This window comes from Oryzias latipes, chromosome 19, assembly GCF_053564925.1.
Source record: "Oryzias latipes strain Hd-rR chromosome 19, Olatipes_Hd-rR_3.1".
Classification (NCBI taxonomy): Eukaryota; Metazoa; Chordata; class Actinopteri; order Beloniformes; family Adrianichthyidae; genus Oryzias; species Oryzias latipes.
Window position 1 is genome coordinate 9052761 of NC_136255.1, and position 25343 is coordinate 9078103.

Sequence of the window (25343 nt, forward strand, 5' to 3'; positions counted from 1 at the left end):
TTGTTGGGTGTGCTGTGTGTGTGCTCCTGACAAATGTTCTCATTGTAAAAGTAAAAAAATTCTACAACAAATCTTAGACTGACACGTCAGACTTTGCCTACCTGTTGCCACGGGGATTCTTGAAACTCAGCTTCTCTGATAATGTCTTTTTTTTCTATTCATATGCATGATTGACCAGCTCAGTGATCTGGTGAAGGAGTGTGTGCTCTGAGACTGGAAGATGGTTTGTTTAAAACCACGTCATAATGTTTTTAAAAAAAAAAAACACATAAAAAACAAAATGTTGGTTTCAAACCTCTGAACTTCCACTTTCTAACTTCACAAGACATCATGTTTGATGTACTGTAATCTTGACGGCTGTGGGGGTGTGGTTCATTCATGCAATGCCAGTCCATATTACAAGGAGAGCCTGCTATCACAAAACTGTCAGACGGCTGGTTCCAATTGCAACAGGTTTTATTAGCAAAGCTAAAGGTCCACAAAGCTAAATCGGGTCAGGAAGGGAGGGGTCAATAATGAACATGGGAGCATCAGAGAAAAAAACAGAAGTAGTCAAAATCCAGGTGAGATTTGGAGCACGTGGCAAGCAAAAGGAGTTAGACACCAAACAGGGTGAGGAAATCAGGTCAGGATATAACGCTCGGTAATGCAGGCAGTGTGGCACAAACAATACTTCACACTGAGTGAGGCTCAGCACAGTGCTGAAGTAGACTGTGATTGTTTTTGCGAATGACAGTCAGGTGTGCACCACTCAGAAACTGCATGCTGGGGTTTCATCTAGAAGTGCATCTAGAAGTCTGGAGACAGCCGATGACCAGAGGGGGGAGACAGCTCTGACTTCTGATATCCCCCCAATTAGGCCGATGTGGAGGAGTATGTGTTCATGCTGAGTGGCTGACTGTGCTCCCTCTCAGGTGCTGTCCATGAAGAGCTTGAAGAAGCAGATTAAGAAGATAAAGAACATGACGATGAAGGATATGGTGACCACCCTGGTCTCCTTCTACTGGTCCCTCCTGCTGGCCCTTCTCCATGTGGTGTTCAGCGTGACTCGAGGATTTTGCAGAATCTTCTATAATACCTTCATGGGAGGAAATCTGGTGGAGGGGGCCAAAACCATAAAGGTCTAGTTTTTTGAAAAACCAAAGTGGTCAATGGTAATCCAGATTTTAAAGAGTTGATGACCATTCCTACCTCAGGTGTCAGAGCTGCTGGCCAATATGCCTGACCCCACCCAGGATGAGGTGCGAGGGGAAGGGGAGGACAGGGAAAAGAGGCCAACTGACCGTAGCACCCCCAGCAAGGACTTGGCTGACCTGGCCTTAAACACCGGCGAGAGCGAGCTGCTGTCAGACATTTTTGGTTTGGACCTGAGGAAGGAGGGGGGGCAGTACAGGATCACACCTCATAACCCTGACACCAGCCTCACTGAGCTCCTCAACTCCCCGGCGCCCCCTCCATCACTGCCTGCTGCAGCCGAGCCTGAACTCCGGCAAAGGCATCAGGTGAAAACCTGAACGCGCTTCACTGTTATAGTTTGGCTTGTTTAAGATGTATTTCTCTGTAAAATGTTTGCTTCAGAATTTGAATACAGTCGGGCGTAGATGTCTGTCAGAGACTAACACTGCCTTCATGAAGTGAAATTGATAAACAATGAATAGATCTTCTCCCGTGATCCTCACAGACCCAGACATGATGACTTCAATTCTGTTTTCTGTTTCAGTCCAGGAGTTGTTTCGATGAAAATGACACAACAACACAAGCTGCAGCTGAAACAGAGAAGTCCTCTGAGTATGTACTTGCTCAGTAGATGAGGTATGGTCCTTGATTTAGCTGTTGTTGAGAATTGCTTTGGTATTTCAGAGGCATGGAGACATCTGAGACACTGCAGAAGAATGAGAAGATGAAAGCAAAAGTGCGACGACACCACAGCTACAGGTGTGATGAGCCTGATCTGCAGGAGTCTGCCTTCCTAAAGAAGATTATCGCCTACCAGAGGAAGCTCCTGGTACCTGTCTTTAATTTTTGTCTTTTAAGGGCATGATTCTGTAATGTTCACAAGTTGTGCAAAAAGGCAATGGGAGCTCGGCTGAAAGAAAAGTTACAAAAAAAAAAAATCTTTATTAATAAAGTTCATAAACTTTTTAAAGCCCAGTTAGATGGCTACCATCTTAAAAAAATGCATAAATAAAACATGACCTTCACAACCGGAATGTCACCATCACAGAAAGAGAAAAGTACATTAAAGCAAACCAGTCGACTAGTAAAGGCACACTTCAGTCGAGGGAGGCAAACTGATGACCTCATAATTAATGCACACCTGAAAGTCCCAAAAGAAAAACTCCACCCATTCGACTGTTATACTCGTTCACACCGGGCATGTGATACGCGTTCAAGAACGTACTAAACTGGCATTCTTAAACGCTCTTTTAGTATATGGTGTTCACACTGGGCTGTTGCTCACCGATACTAGCTCATATACTCACAGTTGAAAGATGATTGGTGCGAAACGTCAAGGCAGTCAAAATTTTGCTCCAGCCTTTTTTTTTTACAGCTTTGTTCTGAAATATGAAAGATTTGTTGTCAAATAATTCTGACCGAGCACAAACCACAATTGCTGATTTTTCCTTCATTATCAATTTTTCAGTTGTGACTTTGGTGTTTTGTAAAGGACGCTACCCATAGGTCACTACCAAATCGGAGTCCTTGATTGGTCACAGTCCAACTTGGTTTAACTTTTAACATGGCTGTACATTTTGTATATAAAGCCCAAAAACTGTTGTAGAATCGATAAAGATGGATGGTTCATTTTCAATAAGAGTGAAGTCTACACTGCCTTCGCACTGGAGCTCTGTGGAAGTTGGAATGTTTGTTAGTTAGGAAAGACAGCCACCCACATGTGCTCAGTGTGGAGTGTATTAAACCCGTGGTTTAGATACGTAGATAGATAGATAGATAGATAGATAGATAGATAGATAGATAGATAGATAGATAGATAGATAGATAGATAGATAGATAGATAGATAGATAGATAGATAGATAGATAGATAGATAGATAGATAGATAGATAGATAGATAGATAGATAGATAGATAGATAGATAGATAGATAGATGACTTTATTAATCCCATAATTGGGGAAATTTAATTTATCTGTGGCAGCAACACGACATTCAGAAATAATCTATATAATATAACATCAATAAAGGACATCACAAATGACATTTATATTAAATAATTAAAAATATTACTAAAATTATTATGAAAAATTATTATCAAAAATGAGATTCTTATTAAATAAAGAAATAAATATTAAATATTAAATAAATACAGCTGCAAAAGTGTAAAAAACATGCGGTCTGCAAAACATGTAAACTGTAAAAAAAACATTACAAATTTTTGTTTCAAAATACAGAAATAACTAATGAAGTTCACACCAAAAACAAAAACAAACAACTGTTCAGGAATAAAAAACAATCTAAAATTGAAAAACAACAACTACAACAAAAGAAAAAAAAAAAAATGAGTGAATGAAAAACCCCCACGGGACCGTGGAGTGTCACTGTAACACAGTGTTGTACAGTCTGATGGCTGTGGGGAGGAATGACCTGCGGTAGCGCTCCTTCTTACACTGAGGGTGCAACAGTCTTGTGCTGAAGGAGCTGGTCAGCGCCTCTACAGTTTGGTGCAGGGGGTGGGAGGGGTTATCCATGATGGAATTTAGCTTATCTAATGTCCTCCAGTCCGCCACCTCCTCGATGGACTCAAGTGTGCAGCCCAGGACAGAGTCGGCCTTCCTAACCAGTTTGTTAAGTCTCCTCATGTCTCTGCCTGTACTGCCCCCCGCCCAGCACACAACTCCAACGACCTCAGTCTCCTCAGCAGGTGAAGACTCTGACCCCTCCTGTACAGAGCATCCGTGTTGTTGGACCAGTCCAGTCTGTTGTTCAGGTGAACACCCAGATATTTAAAGGTGTCCACGACCTCAATGTCTGAACCCTGGATGTTCACCGGTGACTGTGATGGTGAGGACCTCCTGAAGTCCAGGATCAGCTCCTTTGTCTTGATGGTGTTAAGCAGCAGGTGGTTAACTTCACACCAAAGCCAACAAAGTCAGAGATGACCCCCTTGTACTCCTGCTCCTGCAGGCATGTTTCACACACATAAGGGTTACACTTTTTATCTTTGATTTTCATGCCATCCACCACTGTTTCAATTATGATTAAGTCATTATAATTACAATGACTCATTACTTCGTGTCAAGTTTTTAGATCATAAAATTACAGATCACATAATCACATAATCACATAATCACATAATCACAATTCTCTTATGCCATGTCCAAAGCAGGTAGGGAGAGGGACAAGATGGCGGCGCCAGGTTCTGCAGGTGTAGTCGCAGCTCTGCTTGTTTATGTGTTGCTTAATTGTTTAAAGTACGATGACAACTATCAATCTTTAAATGTCAATGAATTAAGTAAGCCGTCATATATGCGACCAAAAATGAAATTCCAACTAAACAAGCACTTTGGATTCGGGAAACTTGCGCTGGCTACCACCTTCGTCCATCCACATCACTATTACCGGCGTATAAAAACGCACTCTGAAATTAAATTAAACCCGCAACAGAGCCTTGCTTTGGTCATTGCGGTCTACCTTCTGCTGTCCGGTGATATCCATCAATGCCCCGGACCGGCTGCCAGCTCTAGTGAGACACCTTTCTCTACTCCACCATCCAACAACAGGAGCACCTCCGGAAACTTTCAGGTACATTCACTACGTACATTCTACAAAGTGAATCAACGTACTCACCCGAACCTTCTCATCCCTCGAATGAGCGCTGTGACGACACCGGCGACCTCAACAACCTCAGATGTTGGATGGATGAAGCCGACGCACCCCCGGAACAACAGGGAAACTCCATGGCCGGCCTCGTCATGCCAACCCACAAACTCAAGCACCTCAAAAATCTCCGCCACGGCCACACCAGACAGCGCAGGGATCCGTCGATCTGTGCGCCCCCCACAATATCCCTACAAACTAGATACCTTGAACAATATCTGGACATACCCCAGCAACCCGTTTTGCCGGTCTCCTGCTGCCGCAAAACTCCATTGCCGCTTACGTCATCAGAACACGCCAACTACCTGGACTAATAACAATCCACATCACTGGAGAAATCAAAAACGCGGAGTGGATTACCGGATGCTCCGCTCTCTTCCAAGAGTGAAAGCAATGCCTAATTTAAAAATTGAATTGTTTAATGTGCAGTCACTTTCAAACAAAACATCTTTAATATCTGAACACATCACTGACAGACAAATTGATATGATGTGTCTAACTGAAACCTGGCATAAACCAGAGCAATACCTGTCACTAAATGAAGCCTGCCCTCCAGACTACACCTACCTTGAAAAAGCCAGAGTCACTGGACGAGGAGGAGGCTTAGCTGTCATATACCGCAGAAACCTTCATCTGACACCCATTTCAACACCTGTACTGTCTACATTTGAATGCCTGTTATTCAAATGCAGAACAGAAAAAATAACAATAACAGTAATTCTTATTTACCGACCACCCAAAATAAACCCCGGCTTTTTCAATGAACTCCAAGACCTGCTGACGACAATATGCGCAACATCACCTAGTACGCTCATACAAGGAGACTTCAATTTACATGTAGACACTCCTACAAACTGCTCTGCTGTCGAGTTTTTGGAATTACTTGACACCTTACAGCTAACACAGCATGTAAAAGAACCCACACACTCTAAAGGACACACTCTTGACTTGGCTATCACGGACACAGCCCCTATTACCAACATGGAAGTTTATGACTTGGGCGTGTCTGACCACAAGGTTATTTCATTGGAACTAGCATTAGCTCACCAACATAAAAACACAAAACGGGAAATATATTTCAGGAACCTGAAAAACATTGACCATGCAGCCATACAAGAGGATATACAAAAACTCTCTCTGCCATCACCACTCACCTCAGTTAATGAATCTGTTGACCGCTACAATTCTACACTTCATAACATTCTGCAATCCCATGCACCCCTGAAATCAAGAACCGTCTCTTTCACTAGATCAGCCCCGTGGTACACAGAGGAACTGCGAATTCTTAAAAGACTTGGACGAACCATGGAACGAAGACTCATAAAAAACAACCTGACAGTACACAAACAGGCCTATCGAGACCATCAAAAACTCTACTGTAGAGCCCTTAAAATAGCCAGGCAAAAGTTCTATTCCCACAAGATCAATAGCAACACTGGAAATTCAAAACAGCTGTTTTCCACCATACACTCTCTGCTTAAGCCCCCCACACTTACCCATAGTGACGCTAGTGTCAGCAGCTGTGATAGATTCAAGGATTTTTTCACCAACAAAATATCTTCCATAAAATCTAACTTCCTGCCCACTACTACTATTCCCACCTCATCTGAAAACACGACTGTACCAACAGCTCCAAGGCCCCTTTCTGAATTCACAACCACTACACAGAAAGAAGTTGAGGCCATCTTAAGGACTATGAAATCCTCAACCTGCTCACTTGACCCCCTCCCAACAGCCCTGATCAAAGACAACATTTCAATTATCAGTCCAATTATCGCAACTATAATTAACCAATCACTACAAGCCGGTCATGTTCCCCTTGCTCTCAAAACCGCCATCATTAGACCACACTTAAAAAAACCGGCACTGGACCCTGATAACTTGGCAAACTATAGACCCATTTCCAACCTACCATTCCTGTCCAAGGTTCTTGAAAAAGTTGTCGCCGCTCAACTCCACCATCATCTCTCAACGCACAGCTTGTATGAAAAATTTCAGTCTGGCTTCCGGCCAGCTCACAGTACAGAGACAGCCCTGGTCCGAGTCATGAATGACCTACTCATGGCTGCGGACCAGGGCTCCCCATCTCTACTCATCCTTCTTGACCTATCAGCTGCATTTGACACTGTGGATCACGGCATTCTCCTTAACCGTCTTCATACTACTGTTGGACTCTCTGGGAACATACTCAACTGGTTTAAATCATATCTCACAAACAGGACAGAATATGTGGCTCTGGGAAATGCTAAATCCCACACACACACAGTCACCTGCGGAGTTCCTCAAGGCTCTGTTCTTGGACCTTCACTCTTTACCATCTACATATCTCCACTTGGACAAATCATTCGTAAACACAACATTTCATTCCACTGTTACGCCGACGACACACAATTATATGTAAAAATGAATTCCACTCCCACCATAACTTCTTCTGCCCTCCAGGCATGTCTCGAGGAGATAGAAGCATGGATGGCTGAAAACTCTCTCCAGTTCAACAGCAACAAGACTGAAGCCATATTAATCGGTACCCCTCACCAGATCAAAACATCCTCCACCAAAAGCATTCTGGTCTCTGGTCACAACATTCCACTTTCTTCACCTGTGATAAATCTTGGTGTCAAAATCGATTCTACTCTAACATTTGATCATCATATACGTCACCTCTCCAAAGTCTCTTTTTTCCATCTGAAAAACATTGCAAAGCTCCGCCCCTCACTAACCCAGTCTGATGCAGAAAAACTAATCCATGCTTTTGTCTCCTCCAGACTAAATTACTGCAATGCTCTCCTTGTTGGGATTCCTGGCAGGAGCCTGGAAAAGCTCCAGCACAACCAAAACTGCGCTGCTAGGGTCCTGACAAGGAGACGCAAATTTGACCACATCACTCCTGTCCTTCAGTCACTTCACTGGTTACCCATTCGTTCCAGAATTCAATACAAACTCTGTCTCCTCACCTACCAATGCGTCCATGGAACTGCCCCTGCCTACCTCAGTGAGCTCCTTTCCCTGCACGCCACTTCACGACTCCTCCGTTCCAATTTCACACACTGCCTTCATCAGCCAAGGACCAGGCTAACCACTATGGGAGACAGAGCCTTTCAGGCTGCTGCCCCTCGACTCTGGAACAATCTTCCACAATCCCTCAGAGCCCCACAAAGCCTTGGCACATTCAAAAAAGGCTTAAAAACTTTTCTTTTTAATAATGCTTTTTAGTACTTTCATTGTTGTTTTATTTTTGTCTTACCTTGTTCTTATTGTAAATCATTTTTATTTCTGCCTCCATTGTAGCGCTTTGGGATTTTATCTAAAATGTAAAGCGCATTCTAAATAAAATTTATTATTATTATTATTATTATTATTATTATTATTATTATTATTATTATTATGTCCAGATAATACAGTCTGTCTTTTACCTTCATGTCACATGTTTTACCGTTGGGAAGAGTCATTTTGTTGTTGTTCTTCTCGAAGTTCAACTTTGCTCCCTTTGAAGATGCTGCTTCCACAGACAAAATGTTTTGTCTGTGGAAGCAGCTTGTCTGTGGAAGACACATCCAGGGATCAAAAGTGCATTTGTGAGCTGGACACTCACCACTCTGCCATTGCCGTCAGTAAGTTTGATCTTGCTCAGTACACTACCAGCAATCCGGGTTACATCTGCCAGTTGCATGACGTGGTTCTTGGGCCGAAACGTCTCGTCAAACCTGATGAATGCTTCTTCACTGGTCATGATGTGAGCAGATGCTCTACTGTCCACAAGCAATCCCTCTGGTTGTGCACAGTGAGGTTGCCATTCACTTGCCCAGAGTATGAAGGTCTCCCGCTCAGCAGTGTGTTCGTCTCTGGTCTGTGCGGTGCTTGTCCTAATGTCTGTAAGGGCGGCCACTTTACTGCTGTTTTGTTTGTAAGCAGTCCTGAAGTTCCGCTGTGATTTCTTAACTTTGTTTCTACAGTCTCTTGCTTTTTGTCCAACCTTTTCGCAAATAAAGCATTCGCTGTTGAAGTATTTCTTCTCATTATTTCTAGGCTTGGTCTGCTTTGTTTTGTAGTTAACCGTAATTACTTCATCTGCTCGTGGCCTTGAGCAATAGCGAAGTGAGCATTCAAAGCTCCTCAACCTCGCCTTGAACTCACTGAAGGTTAGAGCCTCTCTTGTCTGAGGAACATGAACAGAAAATGGTGCATATTCCCCCCTCTTTCGGTTTTATTTGCACCTTAGACATGTAGGGTCCTTGGTAGGGGGGGTGCTTGGACATCACTGCAAGCAAGCAGTAGATGTCCTCCTGGCACCCTACCCGCCAATTTTAACCGCACCTTAGACATTTAGGGCCCCTTGGTGGGGAGGGTGAGGGGACATCACTGTGAGTAATCAGGAGATGTCCCCTTAGTGCCCTACTCGCCAATTTTAACTGCACCCCCCTTAGTACACACACCCCTCCCCCTTCAATATATACATTCCAACATAAACACACACCCATGCACACACACACCCTCTCAAACACACATACACGCACACACATTTTGCAAGGAAAGTGGGACCTGGGTCCATCTGTCCCCTACCCCTTCCCTGGTGGGGGGTGCGGGCCCCTTGGCGATGGCAGCCGTGTCCCTTGGGTGCCGGCTCCCTGGGCCCGGCGGTGCTCTCTCCGCACGGTGGGGGGGTTCATATTACACCTGAGCCGGGGGTGTTCGTGTCCCTGGGGGGTGGGTCCTGGTCCTTGCCCCTGAGCGCTGGGCCCCGCCAAACTTCCAACATGGCTGAGCCTGGTCGGGCCACATTTATAACACCCCTTGTGGGCCACCCTTTTTTTCCCCGGGGTTCCCCCCCTCCTGGGCGGGGGCGGCGGGCCCCTGCCTTGCTCCTCCCTGGACCAACCGTGGGCCGGGTGGGTGGCTGCCTGGAGTGCGGAGCGGGTCTCCCTTGGGGGGTCCTGGCTCGTACCTGGGGTTGGGGCGGGGGGATGCCCGGAACTCCTGGGTGGTGGTGGGGTGCTCGTCTGGGGCTGTGGGCGTCCTTCTCCGGTGGGGCCCTGCGTTGGGCTCTTCCGGCGCGGCGGGGGGGTTGCTTTCCTGGCTGGGCTGGGGCGGCGCTCTCTTTCCCTCCGCGCTTCCCTGCTCTCTGGCTCTGGGGGCCTCGCGGCGGTCCTGCTGGCCCTGGCCTGGTTGGCGGTCTTGGTCGCCCGGGGGGCGGTTGTTCCCTGCCTGTTCCCGTGTGGCGTTGGGGGAATTCCGGCTGCCGCTGCTGCTGCGGCGGGGGTCTGGGTGTGGGGGTGGCTGGGCGCTCCTCCTCCCTCTTTTCACATTCCACCATCCATTTTAGAAGAACATAAACACTCACCTGAGCACAGGTGTTAGCTCACCTTTGCACTTATAGTTTGCATGATTGAATGAATGAAAGATTTCACACTAGTTGGTTTAAAGGCATAGGTATGCGTTCGTGAACACTATCTGTTTTGTGTACATGTTGACATGTGAACATTTTTTGAAGCTAGCAGGTGTGTTGATAATATTTGAGTGTGTGTGAACAGGCCCCGCCCTTTTTGTACTACATTTGAACTGTACCGTAACGATAAACAACCAGTAAACCTGTCTGCTCTATGCTGCTTCATGGTCTTACCCCCCCCCCCTCTCACTATCACCCCCCCCCCCCCCCCCCTCTGACATCCCTCCCTCTTCTTCCCTTCTTTCCTTTTCCGTCCGGTCCAACACCAAAGATTTTCAATCATGGTTGAAATGAATAAAGTTTGGCCTCAATTACAAAAGGGGTTTATTCAGTCACACCTTTGGTTTGTCTGAAGATTAATAACCCCTCTTGTTAAAGTAAAATATGTCCAACACAAGAGGCCCTCAGCTCTCATCTGCCTGCCTAGCTGTTGGACAGGACAAGTAAAAAAAAAAAAAAAATAAGACAATGGTGCATATTCATCTTTGAGTCCTTTTACTACCATTGCCAACAACAGTGCATCGCTGAGGGTTTCTTTAGCTCTGTTCAGTGCTGCCACAATCTTCTCAACATGTGCTAGATAATCAGCTAGCTATTCTTGATTGTTGGTTAGTTCTGTGTAAAGTCCGACAATCCGCAGGCTTTTTTCTGATTCAAAATGGTGTCTCAGTATTTCTAGACTCTTCTTTCCATCATCTGGCACTTCATACAGGAATAACATTATCGTCTTATCATCCAGGTAACCAACTAGTGCATATGCCAGCTCGTTTTTCCTACCGGCTTCCGGCTCTGCAGCCCCTGCTTGCTGGATCCCGAGAATAGCCTCCTTCAGGCCGATGGTTTTCAAGTACGCTAAAAACCTGGTCTCCCATAAGTGGTAGCGTGCAAAAGAAAGACATAACAAACACTGAGAAACTGCCATGTATGTCCTGGAGTCGACCTCACAATTCCTGCATGATAAAAATATAATGGCAGCTGCTAGATTATAGCAGACAGTTTGACAGGGTCATGTCCTTAGCCTTTTGATGTCAACAAACATTTGAATGCACTACAACTTTTTTTAAGACGGTGTAAATTATGTGTTACTTTTAAAACGAGCGTAAAAAGCAGCGTTTTTAATGGCCGATATGCCGTTCTTTACGCCGTTTTTCCTGGCCATTTGTAACTTATTTCACTTGCCACAGCACTTAGACAAGGAAACGTGCATAGCTCTTTAGAATAAATAAACCTGATCTCTCATCATCTGCGTCCTCTGTCATGAATCCGAGAAAAGCTTTTGATGAAACCTCCTGCAGTAGCTGCAAGCTTTCGGTTAGCACACTGTGGGACAAGCGTCAAGCAGAAACCTGTTTAAACTGAGACGGTGTACGCGAATCTTGCATTTGAGGTGCGCACAAGGAGTGGGGGGTACACACGTGTTAGACTTGGCTAGCGATCCGTACGGATCAGGAATCATCCGTGATCCGTCGCACTCCTTGTTATAAACGTTCGGTGCCTAAACTTTTTTTACTAAAATCATTATGTGTAATTGATACTTTGCTTTCAAATCAATTCTGACACATTATTAAGGTTTTTTTATCCAACAATAATTGTCAGAATGGGACACTGCTCTCTGTTTTGACAAGTCCATGACTCTGTGTTTCACCTGCATGTTTGTTTCTTGTCTTTGCTGCAGAACTACTTTGCCAGAAACTTTTACAACATGAGGATGCTGGCGCTGTTTGTTGCCTTTGCCATCAATTTCATTCTCCTCTTCTATAAGGTAAGTTTACATCACAGAAGCATCAACATGACCTTCTGCCAATGGGAACAAACTCTGCTGGACCTGAAGGAAGGCACAGTTAGTTGTTATATCTCAAAGCAAGCATCTTTTTCAACAGAAAAATACCAAACTTTTAAACAGTCAATCAATCATTCACCACAAATTTAACTAGTAGGAGTACTCTACAAGAGTCCCTTACTTTTTTCAGCCCATGAACCGGTTTAATGTTAGACAAATGTAATACAGACTGGTACGAGGCTTTAGGCGGGTGTACATTTTTTTTAATTTACTCTTAAGTCTGGAAATATATGCAGCTGATTTATTTTGCAGGTGTGACTGATGATAACAGAAAACAAGAAAAAATAAGCTACTAAAACTGGTATTTTCTAATATAACTATAAACGTTAATCCTCTGTTTAACTTTAGACAGTAGTTTTGTGAATAATATGCATTATTATCATTGTGTGCTGGAACAACTGTTGCAATAAATCCATATTGGGAGTAAAGACTTTTGTCTGCAGATTTCTTTTATTTTGAGGTCATAGGCTCCTCTTCTGTTTCCTCACTGACTCTTTTCTGCAGAAAGAAACTTTCCAAATTTTTTTATTTTTTTATTTTGTTAGTTTGGAAGTTTCCATTCAGCGGTTGGCCCAGCCACTTTAAGAATACAGACGATGGATTTTGGACATGTAACGGAGTGACTTGACATGCGTCAAGAATGAGTCAGATGTGGTGGGGAGAATCTAGTACTTTACCAAAGTTAAACTTAATTCAAAATCAGATTATAAATATAACAAAAAATGTTGGTGGGGTTTATTTTTTTTAATTTTTTTTATCTGAGGCCCGGTACCAACTGTCCAATGGACCGGTACTGGTCCGTGGCTGGTTGGTTGAGGCGCACTGACCTAGAGTTTGTGTTCATTTCTGTCTTGTTCTTGAACAGAACTTTTTTGTTCTTTATGACACTGTACTGACACTGTTGTGGGAATATGTTGATTTACCAGGTAAAGTAAAATGCAACTATCCCTGATTGTCCCTTCAAATGATTGGAATATAGGTTGTTTTAAACTAGGACAGTCTTGTCAACCAGACTTGTCTGACCAAGACGGGTAAAAAGTCGAGAACAGGAAAACCGGTTTGTCCTGCTAATCTTCTGATTATCATGAGTTTAGTGCTTTTGTATAAATCACCCAAAGCCTCTGTAATTTGTAATGATAAATGGTCACAAAACTTTCAGTTGTCATGGGGTACTCGCCAGGACTGTCGTCTCAGTGCACTTCCATTTACTCTGGCTGTAGAGCCGTTATCTATCACACTTAAAACCTTTCCATCAATTAGTAGAATCCACCGGGGGGGGGTACAAATCAAACTTAAGTAAAAGTAAATATTCTCCTGTTAACGATCTGGCTCTCCAATTACAATGGTGTCTTACCACTCCAAATGTCAACAAATGTCTTTAAGTATTTGGGTATCAATATTACAAGAGACATGCAGCACCTCTATCAAAAAAACCTCTGTCATTTATTTGAAAAGACTAAATTAGACCTAAGGAAGTGGAGAACTCTTTACCTATGTCTGGCTGGGAAGGTTAATAGTAGTAAAATGACTGTACTCCCCACATTTCGTTACGTTTTTCAGTGTATTCTACTCTATATCCATACTTTTTTTTTAATCTCTTGATAAGGCTTTTGTCTCACTTATATGTGATGGAAGGAAACTTAGGATACGGCTTGAATTGCAACAGATGTCTAAAAATCAAGTCAGTTTAGTTTAGTCTTTCCCAACTTCTGCTACTATTACTGGGCTTCAAAAGTAAAGAATATTATACATTTTTTTTTACACTCCAGATATGGACTGGTGCCTTCTTGAAGCTGCATCTTGCATCTCAATTTCTCTCTGAGCTCTGGTAACCACTGACTTGTTTCTCTATGCCCTTAAATGCCCTAATATCCCAGTCGTCCTGAATACTCTTAAAATATGGTTAAATTTGACTGCAGGAATCTCCTTCATTTAAGTCCTATACACAACAATCATCTCTTTCCCCATGCTACGCTGGACTCTGATTTAATTCTCTGGAAAAAGCAAGGTATTAATCGTTTTAAAGACATGTACATAAACTCTGTCTTTGCGAGCTTTGATGATCTTTCACCTAAATTTAATCTCCCTCGGTCTAGCCTATTCTGTTACTTCGGAATATGTCACTTTCTTCAGTGTCATGACTCAGACTTTCCATATATGCTATCAGGTATAGAAGCAATTTTAGAAACCCCAGTATATTTTAGAAGATTTATCTCAAGAATATATGATCAAATAACTTCCTTAAAAAACACAAATCTTGTAAACATCAGGGCAGACTGGGTGAATGAGTCGGGGAAGAAACTGGTTTTGGAGGACGACATCTGGAATGATGTTTTACTAAGCATAAATGGGAGCTTCTCCTGTGCAAAATTGAACTCAATCCAAATAAATCTTGTACATCGCATCCGCTTCTCCAAAGCAAGACTAGTAAAGATTGATCCCAATGTAGAAGCCAGCTGTGTTAGATGCCATCATACCCTTGCTGACTTAACACACATGTTCTGGCTGTGTCCATCTCTGCCATCCTGCTGGTCTGTCATTTTTAAAACATTATCACAAGCTCTCAAAATTGATCTTCAAACCAACACAGCCATGGCTATATTTAGCATCACAGCTAGAAAACAGTCTACTTTAAGGAAGTTAAATAAACATGTGATTTATTTTACAACACTATTTGCACGTAGAATGATTTAATTACACTAGATGTCAAATAAGCCACACAAAGTGTCTCTTTGGTTTAGTGACTCAATACGATTCATGGAGCTAGAAAATACTCAATACATTCTAGGGGTGTCAAGAGGCAAATTTATTTTTGTACGGGGTCCAATAATATCATACTTTGATGAGCTCAAAACTTGTCCCAAGTAGCAGCTTCCAATGACTCTCCTGTTTTTTTACATTTTGGTTCCTCCTGTCATCATCATACTCAGCCTTAGTGGTGCATGCATGCTTATATCATTTGATGTTATGATTTGTTTAACTTTTTTTTGCTTGACTTTCGCAGAGTTCTTTATTTCTGGTGCTCAATAAAAAAAAGATTAATCTCAAAAAGCAAAAAAGATTATAGAATTAAAACAAGTTAAGTTGCTTAGTATGCATATAAAGCAGTGATTTATTTTCACTTTCCAAAACTACATTCTACAATACTTTGCAAAAACAAAACCATTATAAAAATGATAACAGATAAAAATGAATGTTGTTCTTCCTCACCAGATTTTTGCTGAGGTTCATGTTCTTTAAGACCTCTGTTGCTTGTGGAAGCCACTGTCACATTAGTGTGAACTCCTGGCCTGCTTCTCTTTGCAGGCAGAGTTTGGACAACTTCCCCTGGGAGCTCTTCCTCTTTGGCCATGTTGGCAGCATTGGACACTTCTTTGTTTTCATTGTTATTGTCGAGTTTTGACTTTCTGCTGCGAGCAGCCTTTACAGGAACTGCTTTTGGAATATTAAAGATCTCCTGATCTGCTTTCCAAATGACAAACCACGTGGGTTTCTTTGATTCTCCCACAACAGGCTTGCTTTCTTCTTCAGCAGGGCTTGTTTGGTCACTGCCCACCTCTTTAGGTCTTTGTGCTTTTGGTTCAGCGACCACTGGAGCCTGTGTTCTCTGGTACAGAAAGAGCACATTCTTCTGTCGCAACTGCTGGAACTGCTCCTTGATAAGCTCTCTTGACTGAGGTGGCTTTTAAAACCTCATTTTGGATTGCCTTTTCTCTCCTTGTTCTGCTGGGTTTGCTGACTTTTTTAACTTTTTTCTGATGTTCAGACTCAAGCTCTTGGTTCTCGGCAGTAACCATGTCCTCTGTGAGATGTTTTCCTTCTTCCTCTCACAGGTTTCTAGGTGAAGAACTGAGAACCTCTTGTAGCTCGGTGGCAGCTGTAGGAGCCACTTTCAGCGTCTTGTCTTGTGTATAAGCACCAGAAGGTTTTGGGCTTACTGAAAAACCTAAAAAAAAAATTGAAAAACCTAACTTTCTGCTCTTCTGAGATTGCCTTAACATCCCCTTGAGGTGTAGCAGGAGACAGAAGAGGAAGCTGTTGGGATCTCTGGGGGTTTCAACAACAATCCATCTCCTGATAAACAACAGAAATTGAGTGGATGGCTGTTTTTTTTACAACATTGTAGTTAATTATTTAAAAATGTTCCAAGTTCCAGCAGGTTTGTACTCTCTATTTCTCCCTGAAGTAACTACACCATATTCTTCCAGGTTTCCACCTCTTCATCTCTGGTTGAGGGAAAGGAGGCAGTTTATAGCAGCAGCAGTGTCCAGTGGGAGCATCAGCCTGAAGAATGGTTGGAGGCTAAAGAGAGAGGGATGGAGGGGAACGGCAAGCCAGCGAAGCCAATCACAGTCCGGTTTGTCCTGGAAGAAAGCAGTGGATACATGGAGCCCATGCTACGGATCCTAGCTGTTCTGCACACAGTCATCTCCTTCTTCTGCATCATTGGATATTACTGCCTAAAGGCAGGACACTGACAGACTAACAACAGAAATTAGTATTTTCTGATATGTTGCATCAAAGTGGTGGGTTTTGAAAAGGAATTGTCTTCCTCTGCTCTCTGTGTGGACTCTCCAGGTCCCCCTAGTGATCTTCAAGCGGGAAAAGGAAGTAGCCCGAAAGCTGGAGTTTGATGGTCTCTACATCACAGAACAGCCTTCAGAGGATGATATCAAAGGACAGTGGGACAGACTCGTGATCAACACTCAGTAAGTGGACTTTGTCCATCCCTGTGTCTGTCAGTCTGTTCTCACTGAGGAGTATGTTGAGGCTGCCATCCTTTAGAGCACAATATTAGAATTTTTTCATTTCGGCACACTGTCCTACAGAAGCCGTGAAAGGCTTAATTTGCTTTTTTTTTGCGTAATTTCTCATTATAATGACATTTAATATCACATCATTATGGGAACAAATAATTTTCTTGTGATAATGAGATAGTAGGTGTCATTAACACCAGATTAAAAATGTCATTTTTTAGTGATCATGAGATAACAAAACAAAGTTTTCTAAAATCAGCAGCAAAACAAAGCAGTTTGTTAGGGAAAATCTCGAATACCAGAAGAATTGATCAAGTTATAATTGATTACTTTTATTGTGGTCGAACACAGACAGAGTTTGAGCTGATGAAGTCTGTCTTAAACAACATTCAAATCAGTCATCGTCATTTGAGGAGAAGTTATGCCTGGCTGCAACTGCACGCGGCTGCAAGTCAGTGATCCCATGGGTTTTTGTCAATTTTATCAGGGACTAGATGAGGGGACCAGGCCATCTACATGTTTACAGACTGATGCATGAGAGGTGCAGGCTAGAAGGACTGCATGTCAATCGAGACTTGGTCTGTCATTATGAGAAAAACACTTGTTTTCTTGTGAAAAAGTGATAGTAGGTGTCACAAAGTGTGAAAATCCTAAAAGAAAAATGGAAGAAGTCGTTGCATATTATAGTAAACACACCTGAGAGTGTTGATAAACAATTTGTAAATAATAGTATAAATACTTTTTGTTCTAAAAGGCAATTCCAAAGCACCCGAAAATTTTGCATAGAAATCACGAAGCATATAAGGGGCACCGAATGCATAAAGTGTGAGAAAGAGAAAAGTCACTCAGACTGTGTTCACAGTTGCACAGGTGTCCAGTGTGGGCTGGCTATGGGTTGTTCCGGCCTGCCTCTCTGGGTGGGGCAGGTGGGGGCTTAGGACTCTTGGACGGTGGCGCTCAATTTACTCATGACACTCTTGTGCTATGACTCTGTTTTATTGCCCCCCCCCCCCCCCCCCCATCTTAACTCCTTATCCCCCATCTCTAACATCCCACTTCCTCTCTCCGTTCCTTTTCCTTTCAGTCCAACAAGGTATCCATATAAATGTAATAATTATAAATAAAGCTCGGCCTCAAGTACAAAAGTGATTCATAAAAATACAAACTCTGTTTGTCTCAAGATACATAAACCCCTATTGTAACAGTAAAATCTGTCCAACACAAGAGTTGAAAAAATCTGCATTAACAGTAACTCTTCAACTTGTTTATAACACGCTATATGTTAGCCATGTTAAAGTATTCATAATACCTGTATAAAAAAATGCGAAAACAAATGTTACTGTAACTCTCAATCTTGTTAGTAAAACATAAAAAAAATAACACACACTCCAACACCCTTAAGGTGCATTCGCACCGGACGCAATTCGTGCACCAGAGCATCAAGTTTCAATGTTAATTCAATGGACATACGCGATCTGTACAAACTCTGTACAAATCCTGCTGCGCGATTTGGGCGTCAGTCCGATTTGGGCAGCAGACGCGGCGAGCCGTGTCAACCAATCAGGAACTCAACTTTGGACATGTGACATTTTCAGTGAATTGATCACTGGGTTGAAAAAAATTCCAATATGACCGCTAGTTGCAAGGATTTTCGTCCTGAATATCCATTCATTTTCTAAATCCACTGGGGCCGCTGAGTTGCCGAAGACCGTCCGGGTTACTGTTGGGTGAAGGCGGAATACACTCTGGACAGGTTGCCAGCCTGTCACAGAGCCCATGGAGCTGAGCTGAAGTGATCAAGCTTGCAATGTTAGCCAGCTGCCCGGTGGACAATTTAGTGAGCAAGTGCTGCTGCTGAGGATCTGGCAGAGCCCTGCCGGACCCTGGGCGGTTTTCCTTGCTATGCTGACCTGCGGCCGCTTGGCTGCCCTCCAGGCAGAGAGCTGCCTTGGGTGCTGTTGTAGCAGGTGCGATCGTTCCAGCTCCATGGGCTTATGATGCTATCTTATTTTCAATGAGAGAATAATAAAAAAAGACCTTCCAGTTTTAGTTTTATTTTCCCCCTCTTGGCTTAATGCAGGACAGGAATTCTTGGCCACTGGGCCACAGACAGAGTGTAATTTGTAACTTGTAATTTGTAAGTATAATTTGAAATGACCATCATATCCAGGCGCAGCTCCTGCATAAAATGGTGAACTTCACAGTACTGCGGGAATCTCTGAACCCAGATACAGTGACGTGCTTGCCTGCGCCTCTGTAGATCTCTCGAAAACATATAAACCAAAGCTACTCACTCAACATCATGTATGTTTTCCATGATGTGGCAAAGAATAAAGTTCAGAAAAATGTTGGCTCTAGATTATAAGGCGTACTGTAGTGTATTGAAAACATTAAGCCTTTTAAGTGTGCCTTGTAGTGCAGAAAATGTGGTAATTTCAATAATTCTAATAAGTGGCACTTTGAAGCGCCCAGCGTGCTTGGGTCCACACCATGACATGATCCTAACTTCACATATGGAGTTAAAGAAATTGAATAAACCCAAACCCAGCTCTGGAGCCAAAGATATGACTGGATCTTTGAGACACACCAGGCTGAAGTTTTTCTTTGTACCCATAAATCCAGATCTAAGATACTGATTTCAATACTTTTTAACCTTGGAGTATTTTTGGAAGAACAAAAAGACTCAGGAACAATCTAGCCACAGGGGTTGCAAGCCAGTTGCCTCTGTGCCGGTCCCAAGCCCGGATAAATAGAGAGGGTTGCGTCAGGAAGGGCATCCGGCGTAAAAATTGCCCAAATAACTATGCGAATCATCCACACCACTTTAGACATACCGGATCGGTCGAGGCCCGGGTTAACAACGACCGCCACCGATGCTGTTAACCTACAGGGTGTCGGTGGAAATTTGACTACTGTTGGTCGAAGAAAGAGAGGAGGCAGAAGGGTCCGTGGCCAGAGAGAGAAGGGAAAAGGCAGGAACATAGGTTTGAGAATAGGGACTCTTAACGTTGGCACAATGACAGGGAAAGGCAGAGAGGCTGGCCATTACTGCCTCCTGCTGGCTGACAGCAGGTGGTGGAAAGATATAAGTAAGAGTGAAAATTTTAACAACACTTCTTTAATTGTGCATTTGATTGTCTGTATATTAATGCGTATTTTGTTCTTTGACTTTCAGATCTTTCCCCAACAACTACTGGGATAAGTTTGTGAAAAGGAAAGTAAGTTTAACATTTGCATTTGATCTATGGACAACTTTTAATCAAGTGTACAATCTACTTCAATTAAACGAGGCAACAGAAAATGGATCTTAAAGTTAATATGTTTTCTCAGATTAAAAGGAAAATAAAGATTTAAAAAAACTATAAATGAAAAGAACACCAAAAAGCACAGCGTTTGATCTGCCATCATCCTTTATACATGCTTAATCAAGTACTTAAATGTAAACAAAAATCTTCCTGCGGGCCGCCATTGGCCTCCGCCGCACTTTGAGAACCCTTGTTGTATAGCATCTGTGAGGGTTACAAAAAAAAGTGAATTCCTTTTTTGTTGGGTGAAGTGTCCTCTAAACATCCTCATACCCTAATTCCTTACAGAGTCCAATAATTTGTCTTGATTGTTTGATGGGGGTGACTTGTCAGCAGGTAATTTATCTATCAAAGTGTTCATGTGACAATTTAGACAATTAAAATCGCCTCCAATAATTGTGCTTTCCACTGAGAAACCGGATATCTTGTTAAAATCTTTCACTAAAAAAATTGAGAGGGTGGGTTGGTGGATAATAAACATTCAAAAGGGCTAAATAGGTACAAATCTCCCATACTTATCATGAATACATTTGGACACTTTAATTGGTAGATTTTTTTAACTGCCACACCCCTGCTTTTACTGTTAAAGGAGGAGAAATAAACCTGATCAAAGCCACACTGTCGCAGCTTTAAATGCTCTTCATCATTCAGATGGGTTTCTTGCAGCATAGTAATGTCGACCTTTTCCTTTTTCAGGGAAAGCAAAATCTTCTTCCGTTTAATACAGGGGTCTCAAACATACGCCCCGCGGGCCGTTTCCGCGTTTAGCGGTTTAGTCCAGCCCACACAAGAAGAGTAAAAATCGTAAGGGTATTTAAGAAGAAAGCAAGTTTCTAGTCCATTCCTGTGGCGAGTTATGATTTTTTTAAAGAAATAACCGAAATGCGCAATTCCGCCACTAGGGGGAGCAATGCAAACACAAAACAGGTGAAACAGCATATCTATGCACGTGCCAAAAGCGAAACATAACAGCTCTGCATCTGGGTAAGATACACTTTGGTTCCCTATGAGCCTGTTGCTATAAGGACGACCGGTGGTGACACCCTAATTACCAAAATGTCGTCAAAAAGAAGTGGATTGCTGAGCTTTCCAGGAAAAATGGACAGAGTTTAATTTGTTCAAAGTCATAATTCAAAGTTTAAAGTTCAAAAAGCTTTACAAGTATTTGAGAGGTGACTGATCAATAAATCTCCTTGGTTACAGTAGAGAGGCATTATGAACTCTAACTGTTGCAGTAACCAATGATCTTTGGTGTTTCAGAGACGAAGTAACCTCTTACCTAAGACTGCTGTTCTCTGTGTTGTCAATCATGTTTGGCCTGATGGAATGTGCTTTTTTAAAGACTGTCATTGTCTTAACTGTTCATCTCCTTGTATGTGGGTTATCATATCAATACTTATATTTCTAAGTGCCTTTTCATGTTCCACTCTTCCTCAGGTGATGGACAAGTATGGAGAATTTTATGGTCATGACCGCATCAGTGAGTTGCTAGGATTGGACAAGGCAGCTCTGGATTTCAGTGACACTCAAAAGAAGCGAAAACACAGAAGAGACAGCTCCCTGGCAACTGTGTGAGTGCTGTGTGTGTGTGGAGGGAAAAAACCACAGTTGTTTGATAAATGATGATCAGATTGCAGTTAATATTTTGTGGTTTTTGGTATGAATTATCAATGAAGGAGTTTATTCTGCCCTGTGATGAAGGGGTTTCTACCTTCTCCCAACAGTCTCAACTCCATTGATGTTAAGTACCAGATCTGGAAGCTTGGGGTTGTATTTACAGACAACGTAAGTGTTGGTGCACACTCAAATGATTGGCAGCCACATACACACCTGGAAACATATTAGTCTTAACTCTATGTTGATTTGATGGAGTTAGAGAAGCATTCTCATGTCTGACCTATGCACAAATTGCCTCCCTTCACTTATACTCCCTCTACAGATTGACATGGAGGTCGGTTTGCATTCTGTGGCCCTTCCTTTTTCCTGAGACTTAAACTTATCTCAGTCTGTTGCTGTAATCAAACATGTTCTGCAGCTTTTAGGTTAAACCCCAAAACTGCTGGAAGCAAATGGTCAGGCAAAAACTTGCAACCATAACCTGCTTCTTGTCTTACAACCAGCAGAAACTCAGTAATTTTCCCAGTTGTGAGTACATACATGTAAAAAATGGGACGTGACCATGTAAATCAGTGGTGGTTCTAAGTCGAGTTTATGTTAATGCAAATCATTTCCATATGGAAAATGTGGTAAAAAGTGAATCCAAAAAAAGTATGAAGGCAATAAAAGAATGCACAGTGAGCTGTTTTATAATCATTTATTGATATTTCTATTACAATGTAAACAGAGGACACCCAAATGGGATGCAGCATTTGCCAACAGTAAATTTAGTTAAAAAGAAACAGAACATTCTGTAAAGACTGTATGATAAATGTATAAAGATGTGACAACAGAAAAATAGTGGAAAATAAAGAGGCAAAGTTGAAAACAGCTATATTTAACACGACTGGTTCAGCGTGCGCCCTTTGCTTATCCAGAAGTCGGGTGTATACCGATGTGCAAATCCAAATAAGTAGCATCGTGTTTGGTTAGTCACATTGGATGTGCTGAATCGGTTGATTAGCATCCACTTCTACCAGTTTTATATGTTTACTGCCAGAAACCACTGTTGTAAATTAAACTGAAAGACTGTATTTTTGTGTAAAAAAATTTGTAACTTTTAGTGGACAAAGATTGACCTTTTGACTCATCACAAATGCTTTTCTTCATCCAGTTGCAGAGACACCACTGCAGCTCACATTACACTTCAGATAAACCAATTAGACTCAGGCCATGCATTGGCAGCGGGGTTCAAATACAATGACAATTAATCCCCACAGTGGGACGTCCTGAGACATAGTTACTAGCCACTGAGAGAATAAAGAAGAAAAGTTTGTATCCATCTGGGACACTACGTGTCTGTTCCTTAAGAGACATAGGTTCCTATGGAGCCCTAAACTGTTTATAATTAAATAAATAAATATTTAATTAAATAAATAAATATGACCTCATGCAAATACACAGTCAACCAATAAATCTCTCATAAATATATAAAAAGATCATGAAATTGTGAAAAACCTGCACACAGATTTTAAATTAGCCATTGTATTATTCAATATATTTCATTTTGCTTTAAAAACCTGTTCATTATTTTAAAACAGCATTTTAAAATATTCATTTTTAATCATGTTGAATATTATTATAATTCTGTCTTTTTTCAGAAGTTCGTATTTCAAAATCAATATTTTCCAAAGTAGCTTTGTTTTTATTTCATGTTGCTGTTTTTTACAATGGCTTATTTATTTCATGAAGAGCTTTTTCAGGAGAATAGGTTTGTCAATCAGTGATAGTGGGCGGGATCTAAACGCTCATTGGCTCATCCATGGAAATCGACTCATATTCCTCGATATCTGCTCAGCGGTGTGCCAGTCAGAGAGATTACATGTTTCAGCGATATCCGCGCAGCTTTGCTGACATTACAGATCAAATAGAGTCAAACAATCTGTCTGCTGCAGAAGATGCAAACATCTACGACTCTGATTTTGTAGTTTGAGGGTTTGTGTGGACCAAACCACAGAGGAGCACCGGTCGTCCACGTCTCGAAGTCCCCTGTTGAAACACTCCTCATTCTTACGCCATTCACTCAGAGCTCACATCGCGCCTGATGTCGGCTCGCAGGAGGTGAGCTGGTGGACCGACAGTCAGACCAGGCAGCTGCGCAAAGCGGGACAAGCCTGCTCGTGCCTCCTGAACCTTATGATATTTTTCTATTTTCATTGAGACAATGATTATTATCAGGTCCTCTGATTTTATTTTTCCCTCTCAGGGAAAATGTTGAACCTTTCCTGTGATGACGTTTCTGACATCTTAACACTCTCCATGTGCATTGTGCATCCATGCATTGTTACTGAGATAAGCACAAGCAACCGCTCCATGTGGCTATCAGGCTAAAAACATTTGCTGATAGCTCCTCCCACACGCCACATGGTGCATTCATGGAAACTGTAGTTTATAGAAGCTTAGTGGAACTCCAACAACCACTCAGCCTAACTTAGGCCACTACTAGATGTTCATGAGAAGATGAAAATTGTGGCCGAACCGACCACAAAATCACCCGAATTATGCACACCCGCCCAAAGCCACTTTTATCCGCAAATTTAGAACCAAAATTGCCCAATTCCTGGTAACACTGTGGATGTGTTGAGGTGCATACTCCTCCTAGTGTTGAGGGGTGTGCATTGCGCCATCACGTTTGCTGAAGGATCTTCGATCGATGTAGTTAGGGTGCTGCTGCTCATGTCTGAGTAAAGGAGTAGCCAATCACAAAAGTGTCTAGCTTGATTGACAGACAGACCCATTCTCCTGAAAAAGCTCTTCATGAAATAAATAAGCCATTGTGAAAAACAGCAACATGAAATAAAAACAAAGCTACTTTGGAAAATATTGATTTTGAAATACGAGCTTCTGAAAAAAGACAGAATTATAATAATATTCAACATGATTAAAAATTAATATTTTAAAATGCTGTTTTAAAATAATGAACAGGTTTTTAAAGCCAAAATGAAATATATTGAATAATACAATGGCTAATTTAAAATCTGTGTGCAGGTTTTTCCACAATTTCATGATCTTTTTATATATTTATGAGAGATTTATGGTTGATTGTGTATTTGCATGAGGTCATATTTATTTATTTAATTAAATATTTATTTATTTAATTGTGGAGCAGGAAGTAGCAGAGATTGGAAAGGATGAGGTTAGGAAGGCTCTGAAAAGGATGAAGAGCGGAAAGGCCGTTGGTCCTGATGACGTACCTGTGGAGGTATGGAAGTGCCTAGGAGAGACAGCAGTGGAATTTCTAACAAGGTTGTTCAATAGGATTTTAGAGAGTGAGAAGATGCCTGAGGAATGGAGGAGAAGCGTTCTGGTTCCGATCTTTAAGAACAAGGGTGACACGCAGAACTGCAGCAACTATAGAGGAATAAAGTTGATGAGCCACACAATGAAGCTGTGGGAAAGAGTAGTGGAAGCCAGGCTTAGGAAGAAGGTGGAGATCTGTGAGCAGCAGTATGGTTTCATGCCCCGTAAGAGCACCACTGATGCCATTTTTGCTTTGAGAATGTTGA

At 42.2% G+C, this 25343-nt stretch overlaps 1 protein-coding gene across 2 annotated transcripts in view; it reads left to right on the forward strand.

The window, feature by feature from the left end:
* Positions 1-25343, forward strand: part of ryr2a (ryanodine receptor 2a (cardiac)) — a 310570-nt gene that overhangs the window by 243895 nt on the left and 41332 nt on the right. For both annotated transcript variants that reach the window (XM_023949560.2, XM_023949561.2), the window contains 10 exons: positions 915-1121; positions 1197-1502; positions 1721-1788; positions 1861-2005; positions 11955-12041; positions 16328-16585; positions 16698-16828; positions 20052-20094; positions 21619-21752; positions 21906-21966. In XM_023949560.2, the coding sequence (XP_023805328.1) occupies positions 915-1121; positions 1197-1502; positions 1721-1788; positions 1861-2005; positions 11955-12041; positions 16328-16585; positions 16698-16828; positions 20052-20094; positions 21619-21752; positions 21906-21966 (1440 nt within the window). The remainder of the gene's footprint in view (positions 1-914; positions 1122-1196; positions 1503-1720; positions 1789-1860; positions 2006-11954; positions 12042-16327; positions 16586-16697; positions 16829-20051; positions 20095-21618; positions 21753-21905; positions 21967-25343) is intronic.